Genomic DNA, 17,384 nt, shown 5'->3' with positions numbered 1-17,384 from the left:
ATGGTTCGACAGTGTTCTCGAAGTTACCAGCATGAGTTTGACCAAACTGTGGAAGGCGGTGGAAGACAGGAGTGCCGGGCGTGCTCTGGTCCATGAGGTCACGAAGAGTTGGACATGATTAAATGACTAAACAACAACAAACTGCTCATTTTAATCTACCATTTAGATTTCCTGCTTTGGACTGGACATCTCTCAGGAGTCCTCTGTGCAAGAAAGGCTGGGCATTTGTCCTTTGCTTAACTGGAGAATCCGTTCTCTGATAACCTTTGTCAAATTCCTTCCACACACACCCCTTTGGTTTTTTGCTAGGTAGCAAGAAGTACCATATTTTTCCGTGTATAAGACTATATATTTTTTAGTTTAAAATTGGGGGTCATCTTACACACGGATAGTGCATATGGGGGATTTCTTTATTTGGAGCCCCCCAAAATAGGGGTCATGTTATACATGGGGGAGTGTTATACATAGAAAATATGGTACATTTTGTTACTGGTACCAAATCTTGGGTTTAGTTTGCAGTGACTTTTTCATGGGGCAACAACCCCAGTTCTTCCTTAAACCTTGGGCTGTTTTCTGTAATTCAAAGCTGAAGAGCGTCTGTAAAAAGAAATGAAAATATAACCTTCCAATGGCCTGAGAAAGTTTGGCAAGAGGTGTCTGTTGTGCTGCTGAGAGCTCTTTGGATCTGCATTTTTTGTGGAATGGGGTTGTTTTGGGAAGTAACTGAGGGATGCTGTAGACTTTCATCTTAACCTTTGGCTTGGAATCAACTTGATCCCCTCCCCTCTTTCCTTTTTCCTTTCTCCTTCTGTGTTGGAACTCCTATTTGGGGACTTCCCTGGCTTTTTTCTGGCCCACGTAGGACCAGTCTGGATAGTTGGCCTTGATGAAGACTTGACATTTTCATTCCCCAAAAAGTTTTTGATTGAGTTCCACTGAAATGAGGCTGCATTTTAATGTTTTAATGTTGTATTTTAATTTTGTTTTTTAAGCTGTATTCCAATCAATTGTTTTTATATTGGTTGTTAGCCGCCCTGAGCCCAGTCTTGGCTGGGGAGGACGGGGTATAAATTATTATTATTATTATTATTATTATTATTATTATTATTAAGCCCGTTTCTAAGATCAGGAGTAATGTGGAGGATTGCAGTCTCCTCCTGCCCTACTTTTCTTTCCCTTAAATTAATTAATTTCCATCCATTCCCAGTGCAACCTTAACCATTCTTTGAAAGGTGTGAGGGTTTTTGTTTGTTTGTTTGTTTTGCTATGATGAGAAACCATAGAATCATAGACTTGTAGAGTTGGAAGGGACCCTGAGGGTCATCTAGTCCAACCCCCTGAGATGCAAGAATCTCAACTAGATCATCCATGACAGATGGCCATCCAACTTCTGCCTACAAAACCTCCAAGGACGCAGTCTGCCACCCCAGACTGCCAAACAGCTCTTACCACCAGAAAGTTCTTCCTGATGTTTAGTTGGAATCTCCTTGTAACTTGAAGCCATGGGTTCGAGTCCTACCCTCCAGAGCCTCTCTCTTTTTTTTATAAGATATTTATTGAAATTTTCCAGAATAATACATTGTAAAACAACAAAAAAGAAACAACAAAAATACACAAAAAAATATAAAAACAACTAAAAACACATAAAATTTCCCTTTACCTATTTTCTTTTAACTTATTTTCCGGACCTCCTCATACCTCCCTTTCTTATATTCCAATTCAAATTATAAATTCAGCAAATCCTCACCATTAGTTTTTGCTTTTTTCAGAACCTTATTTTCCATATCTCTTAAGGCATTACAGCTGGAAACCACTTAATTTCTGTCCAACATCATTCTAACATTCATTAATTTTACAATATTTCTGCGAATAGTCTTTAAACTTCTTCCAATCTTCTTCCGCCGACTCTTTCCCCTGGTCTCGGATTCTGCCGGTCATTTCTGCCAAAGGCTAAGTGGAATTCTTAACCTGGGTTTGAATGTGTGGAATCCTACTTAAAATTGCTGTTTTCCATTGCTTCCTCCGCCTCCCGTTCACTGATCCCCAGTTAGCCTTGTTTCCCACCCTGCTCAGAAAACGTTTCGACCTAGAAACATTAAAGTTGGCTCTCGCATGTGATGCAGATCAATAGACAGCATCGAATGACTGGCACGTTGCAAATGAAGTGTGGTGTGCAAACTGGCTACTTGCAGTGCGGTTGTGCTAGTTTTCGAAAGCCTGTTTAGGGCAGGCTTTTGAGTTCATGTACTAGGGATATTGCATAGCATATATTTTAAGGGTTTGTACATAAAAGGGGCGGGGTTCCTCTCCCACAGGGGTTATTCAATTTATACATTGCTCCCCTCTTTGAAAAAAGAAGTCCCAAAGTGATTTACAACCAACATGAAACAAAGTCAATAAAAATACACATGAATGTTATCAAAAATAAAATTTAACCATATCATATCATTGGTGCTGAAATGAGGGCAAGGGCTGGTGCCAGTCAGGTCTCCTTGGGGAGAACATTCCTTAAATGGGCTATTGCAGAGGAGGCCATAGCTCTGTGGCAGAGGGTCTGACTCTGTATACGACAGCATCCTGTGGCTCATTCTCTAATCACCACCTTCTGGACCTGCGGAAGAAGCAGGTGGTTTGGGGCCTCGAGTGATGGTATGGTATGGTATGGTATGGGGAAGAGACTGCATAGTCCAACCCCCTGAGATGCAGGAATCTCAACTAGATACGTGAAGCTGACCCAGAAACTACAACTAATCCAGAATGTGGAAGCTAGACTGGTGACTGGGAGTGGCTGCCGAGACCATATAACATCGGTCTTGAAAGACCTACACTGGCTCCCAGTACGTTTCTGGGCACAATTCAAAGTGTTGGTGTTGACCTTGAAAGCCCTAAACGGCCCTCGGTCCAGTATACCTGAAGGAGCGTCTCCACCTCCAATGTTCTGCCCGGACACTGAGGTCCAGCGCCGAGGGCCTTCTGGCAGTTCCCTCGCTGTGAGAAGCCAAGTTACAGGGAACCAGGCAGAGGGCCTTTTCGGTAGTGGCACCTGCCCTCTCACCAGATGTCAAAGAGAAAAATAACTACCTGACTTTTAGAAGACATCTGAAGGCAGCCCTCTTTAGGGAAGCTTTTAATGTTTAATAGACTATTGTATTTTAATATTCTGTTATAGGTTATTGTATTTTAGTGTTTTGTTGGAAGCCACCCAGAGTGGCTGGGGAAACCCAGCCAGATGGGTGGGGTATAAATAATTTTTATTTATTTATTTATTTACTTACTTACTTACTTACTTACTTACTTACTTACTTACTTACTTACAAGACCTAGACTTTTGAGATTCCAGGATGAGGCCATCTCTGCTGTGACTCATGCTGGCATCTGATTTCTCCCTTGGCATTTGCAAGTCCTTTGATCCAGGGCTCAGTTTGACACAGCTGCCTGTGCCGGCAGTCAACTTTCTTTAGAAAAATTCTAGGTGAAGTCCAAATTGGCTGTCACTTTCCCAGGAAAGAAAGCTTGGGAGTCACACTGGGAAGGGGGAAGTCGTCCCTGTGTGCTGGGGGAGTGAAAAAGGCAGTGCTCCTGCCTTGCTTTCCTGCAAGCATCTGGTTGGCTCCTGTAAGAACAGGATGCTGGACCCAGGGCCAGATTTAGGTTTGAGCTAAATCTCAATGCGGTTGACGCTGTGGGTTAAACCACAGAGCCTAGGACTTGCCGATCAGAAGGTTGGCGGTTCGAATCCCTGCAACAGGATGAGCTCCCGTTGCTCAGTCCCTGCTCCTATCAACCTAGCAGTTTGAAAGCACGTCAAAGTTCAAGTAGATAAATAGGTACCGCTCTGGCGGGAAGGTAAACGGCATTTCCGTGCGCTGCTCTGGTTCGCCAGAAGCGGCTTAGTCATGCTGGCCACATGACCCAGAAGCTGTACGCCGGCTCCCTCAGTCAGTAAAGCGAGATGAGCGCTGCAACGCCAGAGTCGTCCGCGACTGGAACTAACAGTCAGGGGTCCCTTTTCCTTTTAAGCTACTGAAGGTAATGAGGCCCTTGATATGTCCACCTATGTCAACAACAACATCAAATTGTTGCTGTTTTTTGTATTGAATATATGCAATATGGTAAAACCTAATAGGTATCTCAAGCCATTTGTCCATGTTGCCATGCAATTTGGGGGGGGGGAATCCCTGGATGTACATTTCCAAAATATAAGATAAAAAACAAATAAAATGAAACCTACATACAGTAACTGTGTTTTGTGTTGTGTAGGCTCCTGTGATGTAAGTCATGGGCCCCGCCCGCTAGCCTGGTCCCTCAAAAAACACTGGTTTGATCCTTTCTATATACAGTGTTATGGTAAAATCTGGGTGCAAGGCTGCTCTGCCACCCAGCTCGTTGGACTAAGTCCGCGGGTCCCTGCGGAGGAAAATGAGCTCAGCCGGAGACAGGAGCAAGCTGCAGAAGATCCAAGTTTATTGCGCAACAGGTTCATAGAATCATAGAATCATAGAGTTGGAAGAAACCACAAGGGCCATCGAGTCCAACCCCCTGCCAAGCAGGAAACACCATCAGAGCACTCCTGCCATATGGTTGTCAAGCCTCTGCTAAAAGACTTCCAAAGAAGGAGACTCCACCACACTCCTTGGCAGCAAATTCCACTGTCGAACAGCTCTCACTGTCAGGAAGTTCCTCCTAATGTTTAGGTGGAATCTTTTTTCTTGTAGTTTGGAGCCATTGCTCCGTGTCCGCTTCTCTGGAGCAGCAGAAAACAACCTTTCTTCCTCCTCTATGTGACATCCTTTTATATATTTGAACATGGCTATCATATCACCCCTTAACCTCCTCTTCTCCAGGCTAAACATGCCCAGCTCCCTTAGCCGTTCTTCATAAGGCATCGTTTCCAGGCCTTTGACCATTTTGGTTGCCCTCCTCTGGACACGTTCCAGTTTGTCAGTGTCCTTCTTGAACTGTGGTGCCCAGAACTGGACACAGTACTCCAGGTGAGGTCTGACCAGAGCAGAATACAGTGGCACTATTACTTCCCTTGATCTAGGTTCAAGGCGAGATTGAACAGCGAGAAAGGGGTGACATGAACTTTTGAAGCTTCCCTCCATGTCCCAGGATACAGTGCAAAATACATCCCAGTTACATCATGAATACATGAAGAAGAGGTTGGGTTACCCAGGATTCACATATGGAGGAGGGAGGGGGGAATATGCAGAGCTGGAGATATGCGCAGATAAGCACATCCTGAGTACCAGTGATGAGAAGACAATGGTCCATGTACTGGCATTGCCCAGAGGAAAGGCTTGGCAGAGTGATTTGACAGGATTAGGGTCTTGACACCTTGCTCGAGGGATTATGGAGGACAGGGGAGGTGTGATGGAGTCCTAGAGAAATTGAGCAAATTGGCATGTTGATTTTCTATGGATTTTATAGATTTTAGTCCCTTTTGACATTGACAATTGGAAATCAATGGACATATTGTAGCGAAGAAGAAGGTGAAGAAGACATGCCCCCCCCCTTCCGTATCAACAGGGTGCCTGCATTCTGCATGGACTGGTCGCATGGCAACTTGTGCAAATGGCTTGAGAGATCCCTATTAGGTCCATCAGTTACCATACACAGCATATATTCAACACAAAAGACAACGACAATTTGTTGTTGACAAAGGACAGCTGGACATAGAAAGGGCCCCGTTACTTCCAGTAGCTTAGGGTGGCATTCAACCTCCATCCGGCCCTGGTCGTGAGAAACGGGGACAAGCAGAACAAAAGCGTGTCCGGGCGGCGCTGCAGTTCCGGCGCCGGCCGCGAGGGGCCGCTGCGGGGCGCCTTGGAGGGAGGGGCGGGGAGGCGCCGGGCGCTGTCCCCGTGGCCCGCGCGTGCGCAGTGGCGCTCCCCTCTCGGCCTCGCCGTCGCTGCCGCCCGGGCTCTTGGCGGCCGCCCTGAATGATCCGGCCCGGCATCCCCCGCGCGCCGCTCGGCCGGGGCCTCGTCTTCCGCCGCCGCCATGGCCTTCACGTTCGCCGCCTTCTGCTACATGCTGGCGCTGCTCCTCACCGCCGCCCTCATCTTCTTCGCCATCTGGCATGTGAGTGGGCGGGGGGGGAGGGGGAGGGGGGTCCGTGGGGGGAGAGGGGGGGGCTGTGGGGGGGCAGCCATGGGGGAAAAGGGGGCTGGGGGTGTTTGCATGGGAGGGGGTCCATGGGGTGAGGGGGACTCCTCATGCAGGTTGGGAAACGGGGCTGTGAAGGTTAGGGGGGTCTGTGGGGAGAGAGGGGGGGTCTCCTCCTGAGGGAAGAGAGGGAGGGGTTGTGTTAGGGGGCAGCCATGGGGGTGTTTGCATGGGGGGGTCCATGGGTCGAGGGGGCTCATGAGGGGAGGGAGGGAGGGGCTGTGTTAGGGGGTAGCCATGGGGAATGGGGGGCTGGGGTGGTTGCATGGGGGGAGGGGGCTGTGGAGGTGGGGGGGGCCGGGGGAGAGAGGGGGGGCTGTGTGAGGGGGCAGCCATGGGGGAAAGGGGAGCTGGGGGTGTTTGCATGGGAGGGGGTCCATGGGTCGAGGGGGCTCATGAGGGGAGGGAGGGGGCTGTGTTAGGGGGTAGCCATGGGGAATGGGGTGCTGGGGTGGTTGCATGGGGGGGAGGGGGCTGTGGAGGTGGGGGGGTCCGCGGGGAGAGAGGGGGGGCTGTGTGAGGGGGCAGCCATGGGGAAAAGGGGGCTGGGGGTGTTTGCATGGGAGGGGGTCCATGGGTCGAGGGGGCTCATGAGGGGAGGGAGGGAGGGGCTGTGTTAGGGGGTAGCCATGGGGAATGGGGGGCTGGGGTGGTTGCATGGGGGGGAGGGGGCTGTGGAGGTGGGGGGTGTCCGTGGGCAGAGAGGGGGGGCTGTGTGAGGGGACAGCCATGGGGGAAAAGGGGGCTGGAGTTTTTTTGCATGAGGGGTCCATGGGGTGAGGGGGACTCCTCATGCAGGTTGGGAAACGGGGCTGTGAAGGTTAGGGGGGTCTGTGGGGAGAGAGGGGGGGTCTCCTCCTGAGGGAAGAGAGGGAGGGGTTGTGTTAGGGGGCAGCCATGGGGAATGGGGGGCTGGGGTGGTTGCATGGGGGCTCTATGGGTCGAGGGGGGCAGGGAAATGGGGCTGTGAAGGTTAGGGGGTCCGTGGGGAGAGAAGTGGGCTGTGTTAGGGGCAGCCGTGGGGGTGTTTGCATGGGGGGTCTCTGGGTCGAGGGGGCAGGGAAATGGGGCTGTGGAAGTTAGGGAAGTTGGGCTGGGGTCCGTGGGGGGAGAGGGGGGCTCCTCATGAGGGGGCAGTCATGGGGGGAAAGGGGGCTGGAGTTTTTTTGCATGAGGGGTCCATGGGGTGAGGGGGACTCCTCATGCGGGCAGGGAAATGGGGCTGTGAAGGTTAGGGGGGTCCGTGGGGAGAGAGGGAAGGGTTGTGTTAGGGGGCAGCCATGGGGGAAAAGGGAGCTGGGGGTGTTTGCATGGGAGGGGGTCCATGGGTCGAGGGGGCTCATGAGGGGAGGGAGGGAGGGGCTGTGTTAGGGGGTAGCCATGGGGAATGGGGGGCTGGGGTGGTTGCATGGGGGGTCTGTGTTAGGGGTCCATGGGGGGAGAGGGGGGAGAGGGGGGCTTCTCATGAGGGGGCTGGGGGTTTTTTTGCATGAGGGGTCCATAGGGTGAGGGGGACTCCTCATGCGGGTAGGGAAATGGGGCTGTGAAGGTTAGGGGGGTCCGTGGGGAGAGAGGGAGGGGTTGTGTTAGGGGGCAGCCATGGGGGTGTTTGCATGGGAGGGGGTCTATGGGTCAAGGGGGGCAGGGAAATGGGGCTGTGGAGGTTAGGGCAGTTGGGGAGGGGTCTGTGAGGAGAGAGAGGGGCTGTGTTAGGAGGCAGCCATGGGGGAAAAGGGGGCTGGAGTTTTTTTGCATGAGGGGGTCCATGGGGTGAGGGGGACTCCTCATGCGGGCAGGGAAATGGGGCTGTGAAGGTTAGGGGGTCCATGGGGAGAGAGAGGGGGGCTCCTCATGAGGGGAGGGATGGGGCTGTGTTAGGGGGCAGCCATGGGGAATGGGGGGCTGGGGGTGGTTGCATGGGGGTGTATGGGGTTAGGGGGGCTCCTCATAAAGGGAGGGAGGGTGCTGTGGGGTTGAGGAGGAGCAAAGTGGGGTCCTCACAGGATAGAGCTTGGTGTGTGTTGGGGGAAGTAAACGGGTCTATGATCCATGGGGTGAGGGAGACGGGGGGGACGCAGCTTGGGTTTGGGGGTGAAGTGGGAAGGAGGAAGGGCATTCCGGGTGTTTGCATTAGTGGTTGACCCATGGCATTGCATAGGCAATCCGTGGGGCTTGCAGGTGAGAGCTGCGTGTGTGTGGGGGGGGAATAGGTGCTCCTCCCAGGGAGGGAGAAGGCAAGTGGACTTATAAGTGGTATGTATTTGGGGGTGAGGAGATAAGAGAGGGAAAAGTGGGGTGCATGGGTGATTGCATGAACTTATGAAGTGATTTCAGGGGGGTTCTGGGTGGGGAGAGAGTGCCAGAGATGGATGCATATTTGGTGGGAGGGGGGAGATAGGACCTGTTCGCAGGTGGTCAAAGGAAGGAGTTGTTGTGGGGCACTGAACTGGTGGGTTCGAGGTATTTGGGTCAACCAGGAGTTGCCAAACCAGAATCTTGTGGCAATTTGCTGTTCTATTTCTCTCCTAATACTCCAGCCCTGGGGCGAATTAACGTAACTTTGCCCAGGTATTAGCAAAAGGGAGATGGCTTTTTTTGTTGCCCATCAGAAGTGAGCTTGCAGCCTGGTAGAACAAAGGGCACTTTCCTCCCAGACCTCCCCCCCCCCCCCCTTCTTCCAGTTACTGCCAACTTCTTGACACGACTGCAAAATCTGCTTCCCTTCAGCAAATGTTTGGCTGGGGTTACACTGTGCAGAACTGGGAAGCGTTCACTAAGTAGCATCAGGATAAAATGTGTCCATGTGGCTGGGTCATGAGAGTGCTACGAAATAGCCGTACTGTTTTTAGCAATCTTTTGCCTATAGAATAGAGGTCATTATCATATTTCACTGGACTAGCTAATTGTGTCAAGGAGCGTTGCCTGCTTCCAAGTTAAAGGAGAGCTTGTGCTTTCCCTCTACTCTTTAGCCCCAGAAACCGGATGAAGAAACCTGTAAACTGAGCTGTCTTGCGCAGGTCAGGGAGTGTTTTTGTGGCGACAGGAAATGTCTTTTGAGTTCTTTAACATTGTGTCCAGACTCTGTCTAGCTGTTCCATACATTTTAAGAGACTAGTTGGCTGGGATCTAACCCTTGGGAGCGTTTCCTCTGAACTTGAAACTAGGATTTTGTCTCTTCAGGGCGTGGTGCTTTTGAACAGGGCTACACATTCCATTTGAGCTGTTCTCACCCTACTGTCCAACTGTTCTAATTTTATTTTAGATTATAGCTTTTGATGAGCTGAAGACTGACTACAAGAATCCCATAGACCAGTGTAATACACTCAATCCTGTAAGTTTACGTGAGAGAGATCTCCTTGCATTCATTCTTAGCCAGGTTTTTCGTAATTAATATTGACTTACGATGCATTAGTAAAATGTTACTTGATAATATGTAATAGATCTAAGATTTCTTGGCAGATTTCTTTCTCTTTTCCTCTAAGCTTGAAGTTCTGACTTGCTTGTCTGCTGGTGATCTTGTCAGCTGTCATACTAACATTCTTTCAATCTGCTTTTTACATTTTCGGTACAAAGACAGTTGAAAAGGTTAAAAAGATTAAGAGAGTCAAAATTGCATTAAAGGTGTGTACTGCTTTTTAGTTTAATGTTTTAATGCCACTCTCTACTTTTCATTTTGTTAGGAACATCTGTATTATTTCTGTTGACTTCTTTTTGTTCGGTGTGCTTGCTCATTTGCCTGTCTTTTGTCTATTCAGGGGTTGTAATAACTTCATGGACTTTGTGCGTTGTGAGTTGGCTTGCTTAATAAGAGATGGGGAAAACTGTTACATGCTTAAATTCTTCTATAACTAAGCCAGGCTGGCAAGAATCCAACAGATTTGACACTTGTTGTTTAACGAGGAAAATGCCAGGTTTCCTCTCAACCAGAGTTTGCAAATCTAGTTCAAAACAAGGCTTCAAACTCTGGTTCTGATGTGAACCCTGCTTAGTGTTGGTGCAGATCACAAAACCATAATTATGGGAATTCATGTTGGGGAGTTGGGGGACTTGGATACAGGAACGTGTTATTCCAAGTCTGGCCCCTTGATATATTTTTTTATATACATGGGGTTGTGTCCAGTGCCAGTCCTCCTCAGAGTAAACCCACTGAAATTAAGACAAGACTAATTTATGTCCATTAAGCTCAGTGGGTGTCCTCTCAGTGGGGCTTGCATCGGATACAGCCCAGGGTTTGTAGGTAGCTGCTGTTACATTTGCACCAGACCTTAGTGAGAGGCGTAGTCCATGTTCTTTAAAAGATTTTCAGTTTAAACCAGAACTGGGTAACCTGCAGTCTGCGGACTCCTAATTTCAGGTGGCCCTTCCTGGTGGGGGATTTAATCCCTACATTTTGTGATTTAGGAGAAATTGTTGCCACAGCCTCAGGAGATGTTACTGACACTGCTGTTAGCTGTTGGAACAGGTTGCACTGTTTAAATAGAGAGCAAAAGATGGCAGACTCTCATTTTATATATGTAGCATTTCAATTGTACATGTACTTGCTTAGCAGATTGGAGAGCTAAAATAAATGAAACAACTTCTCAGGTGTTAACCTCTGCCTTCACTCGAAGTGTTTCCCTTTTGCCTTCAGCTACTCCATTAATCGGGACATGGGTGGCGCTGTGGGTTAAACCACAGAGCCTAGGACTTGCCGATCAGAAGGTCGGCGGTTCGAATCCCCATGACGGGGTGAGCTCCCGTTGCTCGGTCCCTGCTCCTGCCAACCTAGCAGTTCAAAAGCATGTCAAAGTGCTAGTAGATAAATAGGTCCCGCTTTAGCGGGAAGGTAAACAGTGTTTCTTTGCATTGCTCTGGTTCGCCAGAAGTGGCTTAGTCATGCTGGCCACATGACTTGGAAGCTGTACGCCGGCTCCCTCGGCCAATAAAGCAAGATGAGCGCCACAACCCCAGAGTCAGTTACAACTGGACCTAATGGTCAGGGGTTCCTTTACCTTTACTCCATTAATCAGGGGTACAGTGGTGCCCCACAAGACGAACGCCTCGCAAGACGGAAAACCCGCTAGACGAAAGTTTTCTGTTTTGGAGGCGCTTCGCAAAACGAATTCCCCTATGGGCTTGCTTCGCAAGACGAAATGTCTTGCGAGTTCCTGCGGGTTCCCCCCCTTTCCCCCCCTTTTCCTAAGTCGCTAAGCCGCTTATCAGCTGATCCGCTGATAAGCCGCTTAACAGCTGATCGCTAAAAGCCACTAAACCGCTAATAGTGCTAATCCGCTAAGCTGTCAATGGGCTTGCTTCGCAAGACGAAAAAACCGCTATACGAAGAGCCTCACGGAACGGATTAACTTCGTCTTGCGAGGCACCACTGTACTTGAGAAAGTTGGGGGGGAAACAAAATTCAGCGAGAGCAGGAATGGAGAACCTCTGGCCCTCCTGATGTGTTTGGGCTCCATCTCCTATCAGCCCCAGTCAGAATGGCCATTGGGCAAGGGATCCTGATGTGAGCTGAAGTCAAGCAGCACCTGGAGGGCAATGGGTTTTACACCTCCAGCTAGATGATTTTCCAGTATTGCCCTGCTAACATTGAGCCAGTGGGTGTCAGTGCTGAATGTGAACTGATCAGCTAGAAGCAGGTCACGGGCTGTATGGGTACAACTGCTAGAAGCTGCTTCCACAAAGCAGATACGTGGAATTGAGAGAATGTCGCAAGCTTGGATAGTGGTTGCGCATGGAACAGTTTTACCCTGCTCGTCATCTCTCATGTGATTTGGGAGGGTGAGAAAATGTTCACTACATATATGCATTCCCTTATCACAGACTTTTAATCAAAAAGATTCTACCATATGCATGTTGGACGACTATGTTTTAAATATACAGGTGAGAGTCTGCAGACTTTCTTGTGACTAAAGAGCGCACTTAAAAATGCTTTCCTCCCAGTAGGGATGCAATGGGTTTAAAAGAAGTGCAGGACTCTTAAAAGCAGGATTAACGTGCAAGATTAGGAAATGGCCAGCAAGTTGACAATAATTTTAGCCACAAGCTGGTCTAGTTTTTAATGCTTTGTGGCTGAATGCTTGTAATAACTTTCGTGTTTAGGTCTCCTATTGCTTAGCAGACACACAGCTGGAATCTCAACCTGTATTTGGGGACATGCAGATTTGAATAGTCTGTGTTAACTGCAGTGCTTCCTCCTTTCATACTGGATACAACAATGACTGCAAGTTCAGACAGAGTGAGGAATATCAGATCAACAGCAGTTTATGTTACCATCTGTGGTTGATGGTTTCCAGTTTTTGTTGGCTACAAACTGCTGTCTTTGATAACAGGCTCCCATATAAACAGGGTACACTGTCTTCGTAGGTTTTCACTGGAAAGCATGATGGTTAAGAAGTGAATATATTAGAAATGTAAATTGCTTTTCGTAGAACGTAAGAAATGGGCCTCCTATTAAGTTGATTCTAGGCACTGTTTGTTCCCTTCTGCACAGCAGGATTTGTGCTGTTTATATTTGTGTACATTGTTTATGTTAGAGTATTGGTCCTATCTCTGCACAATTATTTGTAAAGGAAAAAAATGCTTTTTAAAGAAAACATTTGGTCTATAACAACCACAGCATTTTAGAGTTCCAGGATTTAGACAACCAGTAGTACACAGCTTCAGCTGAATAGTTTGGGACATCCAAAATTGTAGAAATGGAGCAATAGAAGGTTAGCAAGGAACTGTGCAGTTGTTGAGTCTTGGTTTAAATACAGAAATTCTCAGGATTTTATGTAAGTTTCTAGTCCTCATAATTTGGAGATGTAACTGAGGGAGCCTGAAAGTGAAATTTTCTAAAACCACAGAGTGCAGAAAGCAGAATTGCTTTTAAATCTGCTAAATTGATTTTGAAGGGAGAAGTAAGTTCATTGATGGATTTCAAGGAAATAAAACTTAGTTGAGTGAGTGTCTACCTTACTTGATTAAACAATGCAGTGGGCAAGACTTGAGATCTCTGTGTCCACTCCAAATAAAATATAAAAGAAATACCAAACATCCTCCTCTTTTGCTGTATGTGTAGACTTGCACAGTTTCCACCATTCCCGACAATTGGGTTGATGGGAGTTATCTCAAACAGTTGGAGGGCACCTGGTTAGGTAGCTGAAATCCCAGCTGTAAATTGTGGTTTGGATGTAGCTCACTAGAGGTAAGCAGAAATCGTTTGGAGGGTTGCTGTAAGGCCATCTTCCAGTCTAATATGAAGACAGATGGGCATTGCCTGTGGAAAATCTAACTTTCCCTGGGATGTAAGTTGTAAAATGGAAGATATATACGAGTCCTCAGTTTAAGTGATGTCCCTCTCCAAAATATGCAAACTTGCCTTTTTTATTCTCATACCGCAGATTGTATAAATGGTATTCAATGTGAGCAATGACCAGTTTTATGCAAATTGTACTAAGTATTGTTTGCACGTTTTACACACTCATGACACAGTACGTTGAAACTATTATGTTGGCTTCTCTTGTCTAATGCTGGCTTTGCTTATTGCCCCTTACTTTTTCTTTTGATGCAGTACACCCCCTGTCACTGTAATGCAAGTAAAATACACTAAATGTGGAAGCAGAACTGCCTTGACTTGTGTGTCTTCCTTTGCAGCTTGTGCTTCCGGAGTACCTCATCCACGCTTTCTTCTGTGTTATGTTTCTGTGTGCAACAGAATGGCTCACGCTGGGTCTCAATATGCCGTTGTTGGCTTACCATATTTGGAGGTAATGCTGGGCATGGTTCAGTCTCAATTTATTCATGGAAAAGCACTTCTTACTGTACAGTTTGATGTAGACTTCCTGTGGAAATTAAGCCTGCGGAGGAATTGGGTTAACGATGCAGCTGAAGCCTTTTTCACGTATGATTGTCGAAGAATGAATAATACAACAGCCAAAGCTGTTCAGTGTGTATGTTGCACATCGATTGGGCTCTGGAAGTCTTGGCCTTAATCTAAAGCAAAAGAAGTTTCCACTTCTTATTTTTGGGAGAGAGGAAATCAAAAAAGGAGGCACGCTTGGATCTAAATTAAATCTTCAGTGTCCTACATGGTTGTCTGCCATTTCCATGACTTCCGTTTGCAAAGTAGAGGGAGATTCCTTTTTCTGATACTTAAAGCACATGGGTAAGGCCTTAACTTAAAAAGATAAACTCCGTAGTTCTGCCTTGAGTCTGCTTTCGCCTTCATAAATGTGTAAAGAGCTGTCCAAGAATTCATCTAGTCCAGTGCTCTGTCTGCAATGGTAGGCAGTTGGATACAGAGTAGGATGGAGATAACCCATCTGCTGCTTGTCCCTACTATCTAGTAATCATAGGTATGTTGTACTTAGCTGTTGCAGATGAATGCAGTGTACAGTCATACCTCGGGTTGAATATGCTTCCCGTTGAGCACATTCGAGTTGCGCTCCGTGGCAACCCGGAAGTAACGGAGCGTGTTACTTCCGGGTTTCGCTGCTCGCGCATGCGCAGATGCTCAAAATGACGTCATGCGCAGAAGCGGCGAAAAGCAGTGCATGCATGCGCAGACGTGCCATCGCTAGTTACGTTTCCTTCTGGATGCGAACGGGGCTCCGGAACGGATCCCGTTCGCATCCCGAGGTACCACTGTATATACTGTTAGTATCCCGGGTTTTTTTGCCCCAAACACCTTGCTTCATGAAATCATTGCAAGGGACATTTTAGTTTTCACTGTGAAACCAATAACAAAAACAAGTCAAGATCAGAGGAATCAGGTCAGTAGCTAGTTGTTGAAGCTGAAATATCTGGCACCACCTCCTTCAGTGCGATCTAGGTATGTCAGCGTTGCAGTGGATCACAGGGAATGTTTTGTTTAGGTTGGATTTTGTCATGCACTTCACTAAACTGGTGCAATTCCTTTAGGCTTAGGCTTCTTATAGGCTGCCTTGGGCTCCATACTGGAGTAAAAGTGGAATGCAAGTCTAATAAATCAATACATTTTGATAAGTCGGAAACCTTGAAAGGTGGAAGGAGGTGACGAGAGATCTTCCAATTCCATGAGTGCAGCTGCATTTTTATTTCTTCTCATTGCTGAATGTCTGAATACCAAAATTTCTTTCCTTGTACCTTTTAAAAATGCAAATTCGTTTTTCCAGGTATATGAGCAGGCCTGTAATGAGCGGCCCAGGACTCTATGATCCTACAACCATCATGAACGCAGATATTTTAGCATATTGCCAGAAGGAAGGATGGTGCAAACTAGCATTTTACCTTCTATCTTTTTTTTACTACCTATATGGGTAAGTCACAAATTGCATTTTTATTTGTTGCAGAACTTTTCATACTGTCTTTCCAGCAACTCAAGGGGGCTGATGATTTAGGAAAGTAAGATAAGCATTATACAGAATTTGTTATTAAGTTTCAGTAGTTGGGTTTTTAAAAATTACTAAAAGCCCAGGCATCTCATACGTGTCTCAAGGTTATCCAGAATTCATCTCATGATCTGCCTCCTTTTCAGCAGGGGGCGGGTGGAGTTCCATAATTGGATTAGTGTGACTGAGAAAGCCTTGCCCAGAGACTGCATGAGAGATGTCTCTTAATAAGCTGTGGCCTGCAACAGGGCCTTGCCACTGGATCCTAAAAGGCAAAGCAGCTCTTAACTAGAAAGCAAATCCCTACCATTTAGATGCATTTTCTGAAGTTGCTATCTGATGTGGAATTTGAGTTGTACGAAACTTCATTCTTTAAAAAAATGTGCCATGCTCTTCAGATAGTTTGTTGCTTTAAAATGTAAGCAAAGTAAAGTTGTGCACAACTGTTGCTTGAATTGCCAGGAAAGCATGTTTTTGCTACTGCCACTTGAGTTTGTCTCTTAGAACTGTGCTAGACCCCAACAAAAGAGACAAGTTTGCCAACCAGAGGCACCAAGTTGTGAACTTCTGTGATGCTTTTGCTGGGGGATATGCATGTTTTTGTGTTGAGGGCACCAGGCAATAAATAACCTGCAAGCACTCCGTTTATAATAAGAGTGAGTGCCAGCAGCAGTAACAACTGTGTGCAGATACCTACTTCCCTTGTGGTTGCACCAGTGAGTATCTGGCTTATGGTGGTACATAATGAGCTCATTGGTAAAGGCTGGACACAGAAAGTACTCCTAGTATGCAACAAAGCAGAAATATTTCTGCTAAATTTAATAGATATGTATATGTTACTCTGTTTATCCTTCTTCCAACAGCATGATTTATGTCTTGGTGAGCTCTTAAAAGATGGCATCCGGCAGACTTGGTTCCAGCGAAGTGCATGCAGAAAAGCCACAAGACGGAAGGATTGTTTTCAAAGAAGAATCTAGTATCAAGATTTAGCAGTGGAATCTGACGATCACAGTTGCAACTGGTGGGGGGAAAGACGACTCCCACATCTTCTTTTCCTGCCCCTTTAAATTGTGCCCATACTTTAATACTCATGGAAAGATGGTTTCATTTTCTAAATTTTACTGGGATGTTTAAAAGTGATGAAAATCACATATAAATTAATGTAAAGCGGTTACCTCTGGCTTTGGACAGTTTTGACCCTGCACTCCATATAAGGAACAGCCCATTCCCTCAATTATAATAGTATTAATTGCTGTCCTTAGTATAATAGAATTTTGTTTTTGTTCAATTGACTTCGTAGTGGATCATTTGGGTTGTGGACTGCCATCTAGCTGTCACCTGTAGGTACCAAGTGCTCCTGAAAGACTGAATGCTTTTCTGTATGTTATCTCTTAGGTAACCTCTGTGTGTCTTATAGATGAATACATGACAACAACTGCAGGAAGAATTGTAGTTCTATTTTTTACCGTTTGGATATTACCTCCCTATAATGTGCATGGCTCAAACTTCCCATATTTAGGGCAAACATTGAATGCCCCTTGCTTTAATTTTCTACACTAAGTGGATATGGTAGGGGACGAGGGAATTACTGGTGAAGAGTACATATTAAAACCACCCTATAAAAAAAAATACCTTGTGTAGCGGTCTCAAATTACCATACAACCTGGGTCAAGCGTGGTAATAAAAATAGTTTGTGAGTCTGCAGGTAGAATTGCATACAATTTGAGACACTTGTTCAACGAGTTTTGGTGAATATCCCTGCTGTTCCTTAGTGCAATACAATAAAAACTTCAAAGACGGATGAAACTTTATTTTCTTCTACTGCTTTGGCTTTTTCGAAGAGCTTTGGAACTGCTGACTTTAGCCAGCCGC

At 46.8% G+C, this 17,384-nt stretch overlaps 1 protein-coding gene across 2 annotated transcripts; it reads left to right on the top strand.

The window, feature by feature from the left end:
- Positions 1-5,898: 5,898 nt before the first annotated feature.
- CNIH1 (cornichon family member 1) lies at positions 5,899-17,323 on the top strand. 2 transcript variants are annotated; one of them, XM_081866928.1, is made up of 6 exons: positions 5,899-6,084; positions 9,431-9,499; positions 9,742-9,789; positions 13,798-13,910; positions 15,297-15,440; positions 16,376-17,323. In XM_081866928.1, exons 1-6 carry the CDS (start codon positions 6,004-6,006, stop codon positions 16,401-16,403), a joined length of 483 nt encoding a protein of 160 aa, XP_081723054.1. In that variant the 5' UTR covers positions 5,899-6,003; the 3' UTR covers positions 16,404-17,323. The 2 variants fall into 2 exon arrangements, with proteins under 2 accessions (XP_081723054.1, XP_081723055.1); XM_081866929.1 differs by lacking the exon at positions 9,742-9,789 and having other exon boundaries at positions 5,904-6,084.
- Positions 17,324-17,384: the final 61 nt, after the last annotated feature.

Source organism: Podarcis erhardii (assembly GCF_964252035.2).
Source record: "Podarcis erhardii genome assembly, chromosome: 1".
Lineage (NCBI taxonomy): Eukaryota > Metazoa > Chordata > Lepidosauria > Squamata > Lacertidae > Podarcis > Podarcis erhardii.
This window is presented reverse-complemented; position numbering and strand designations above follow the sequence as displayed.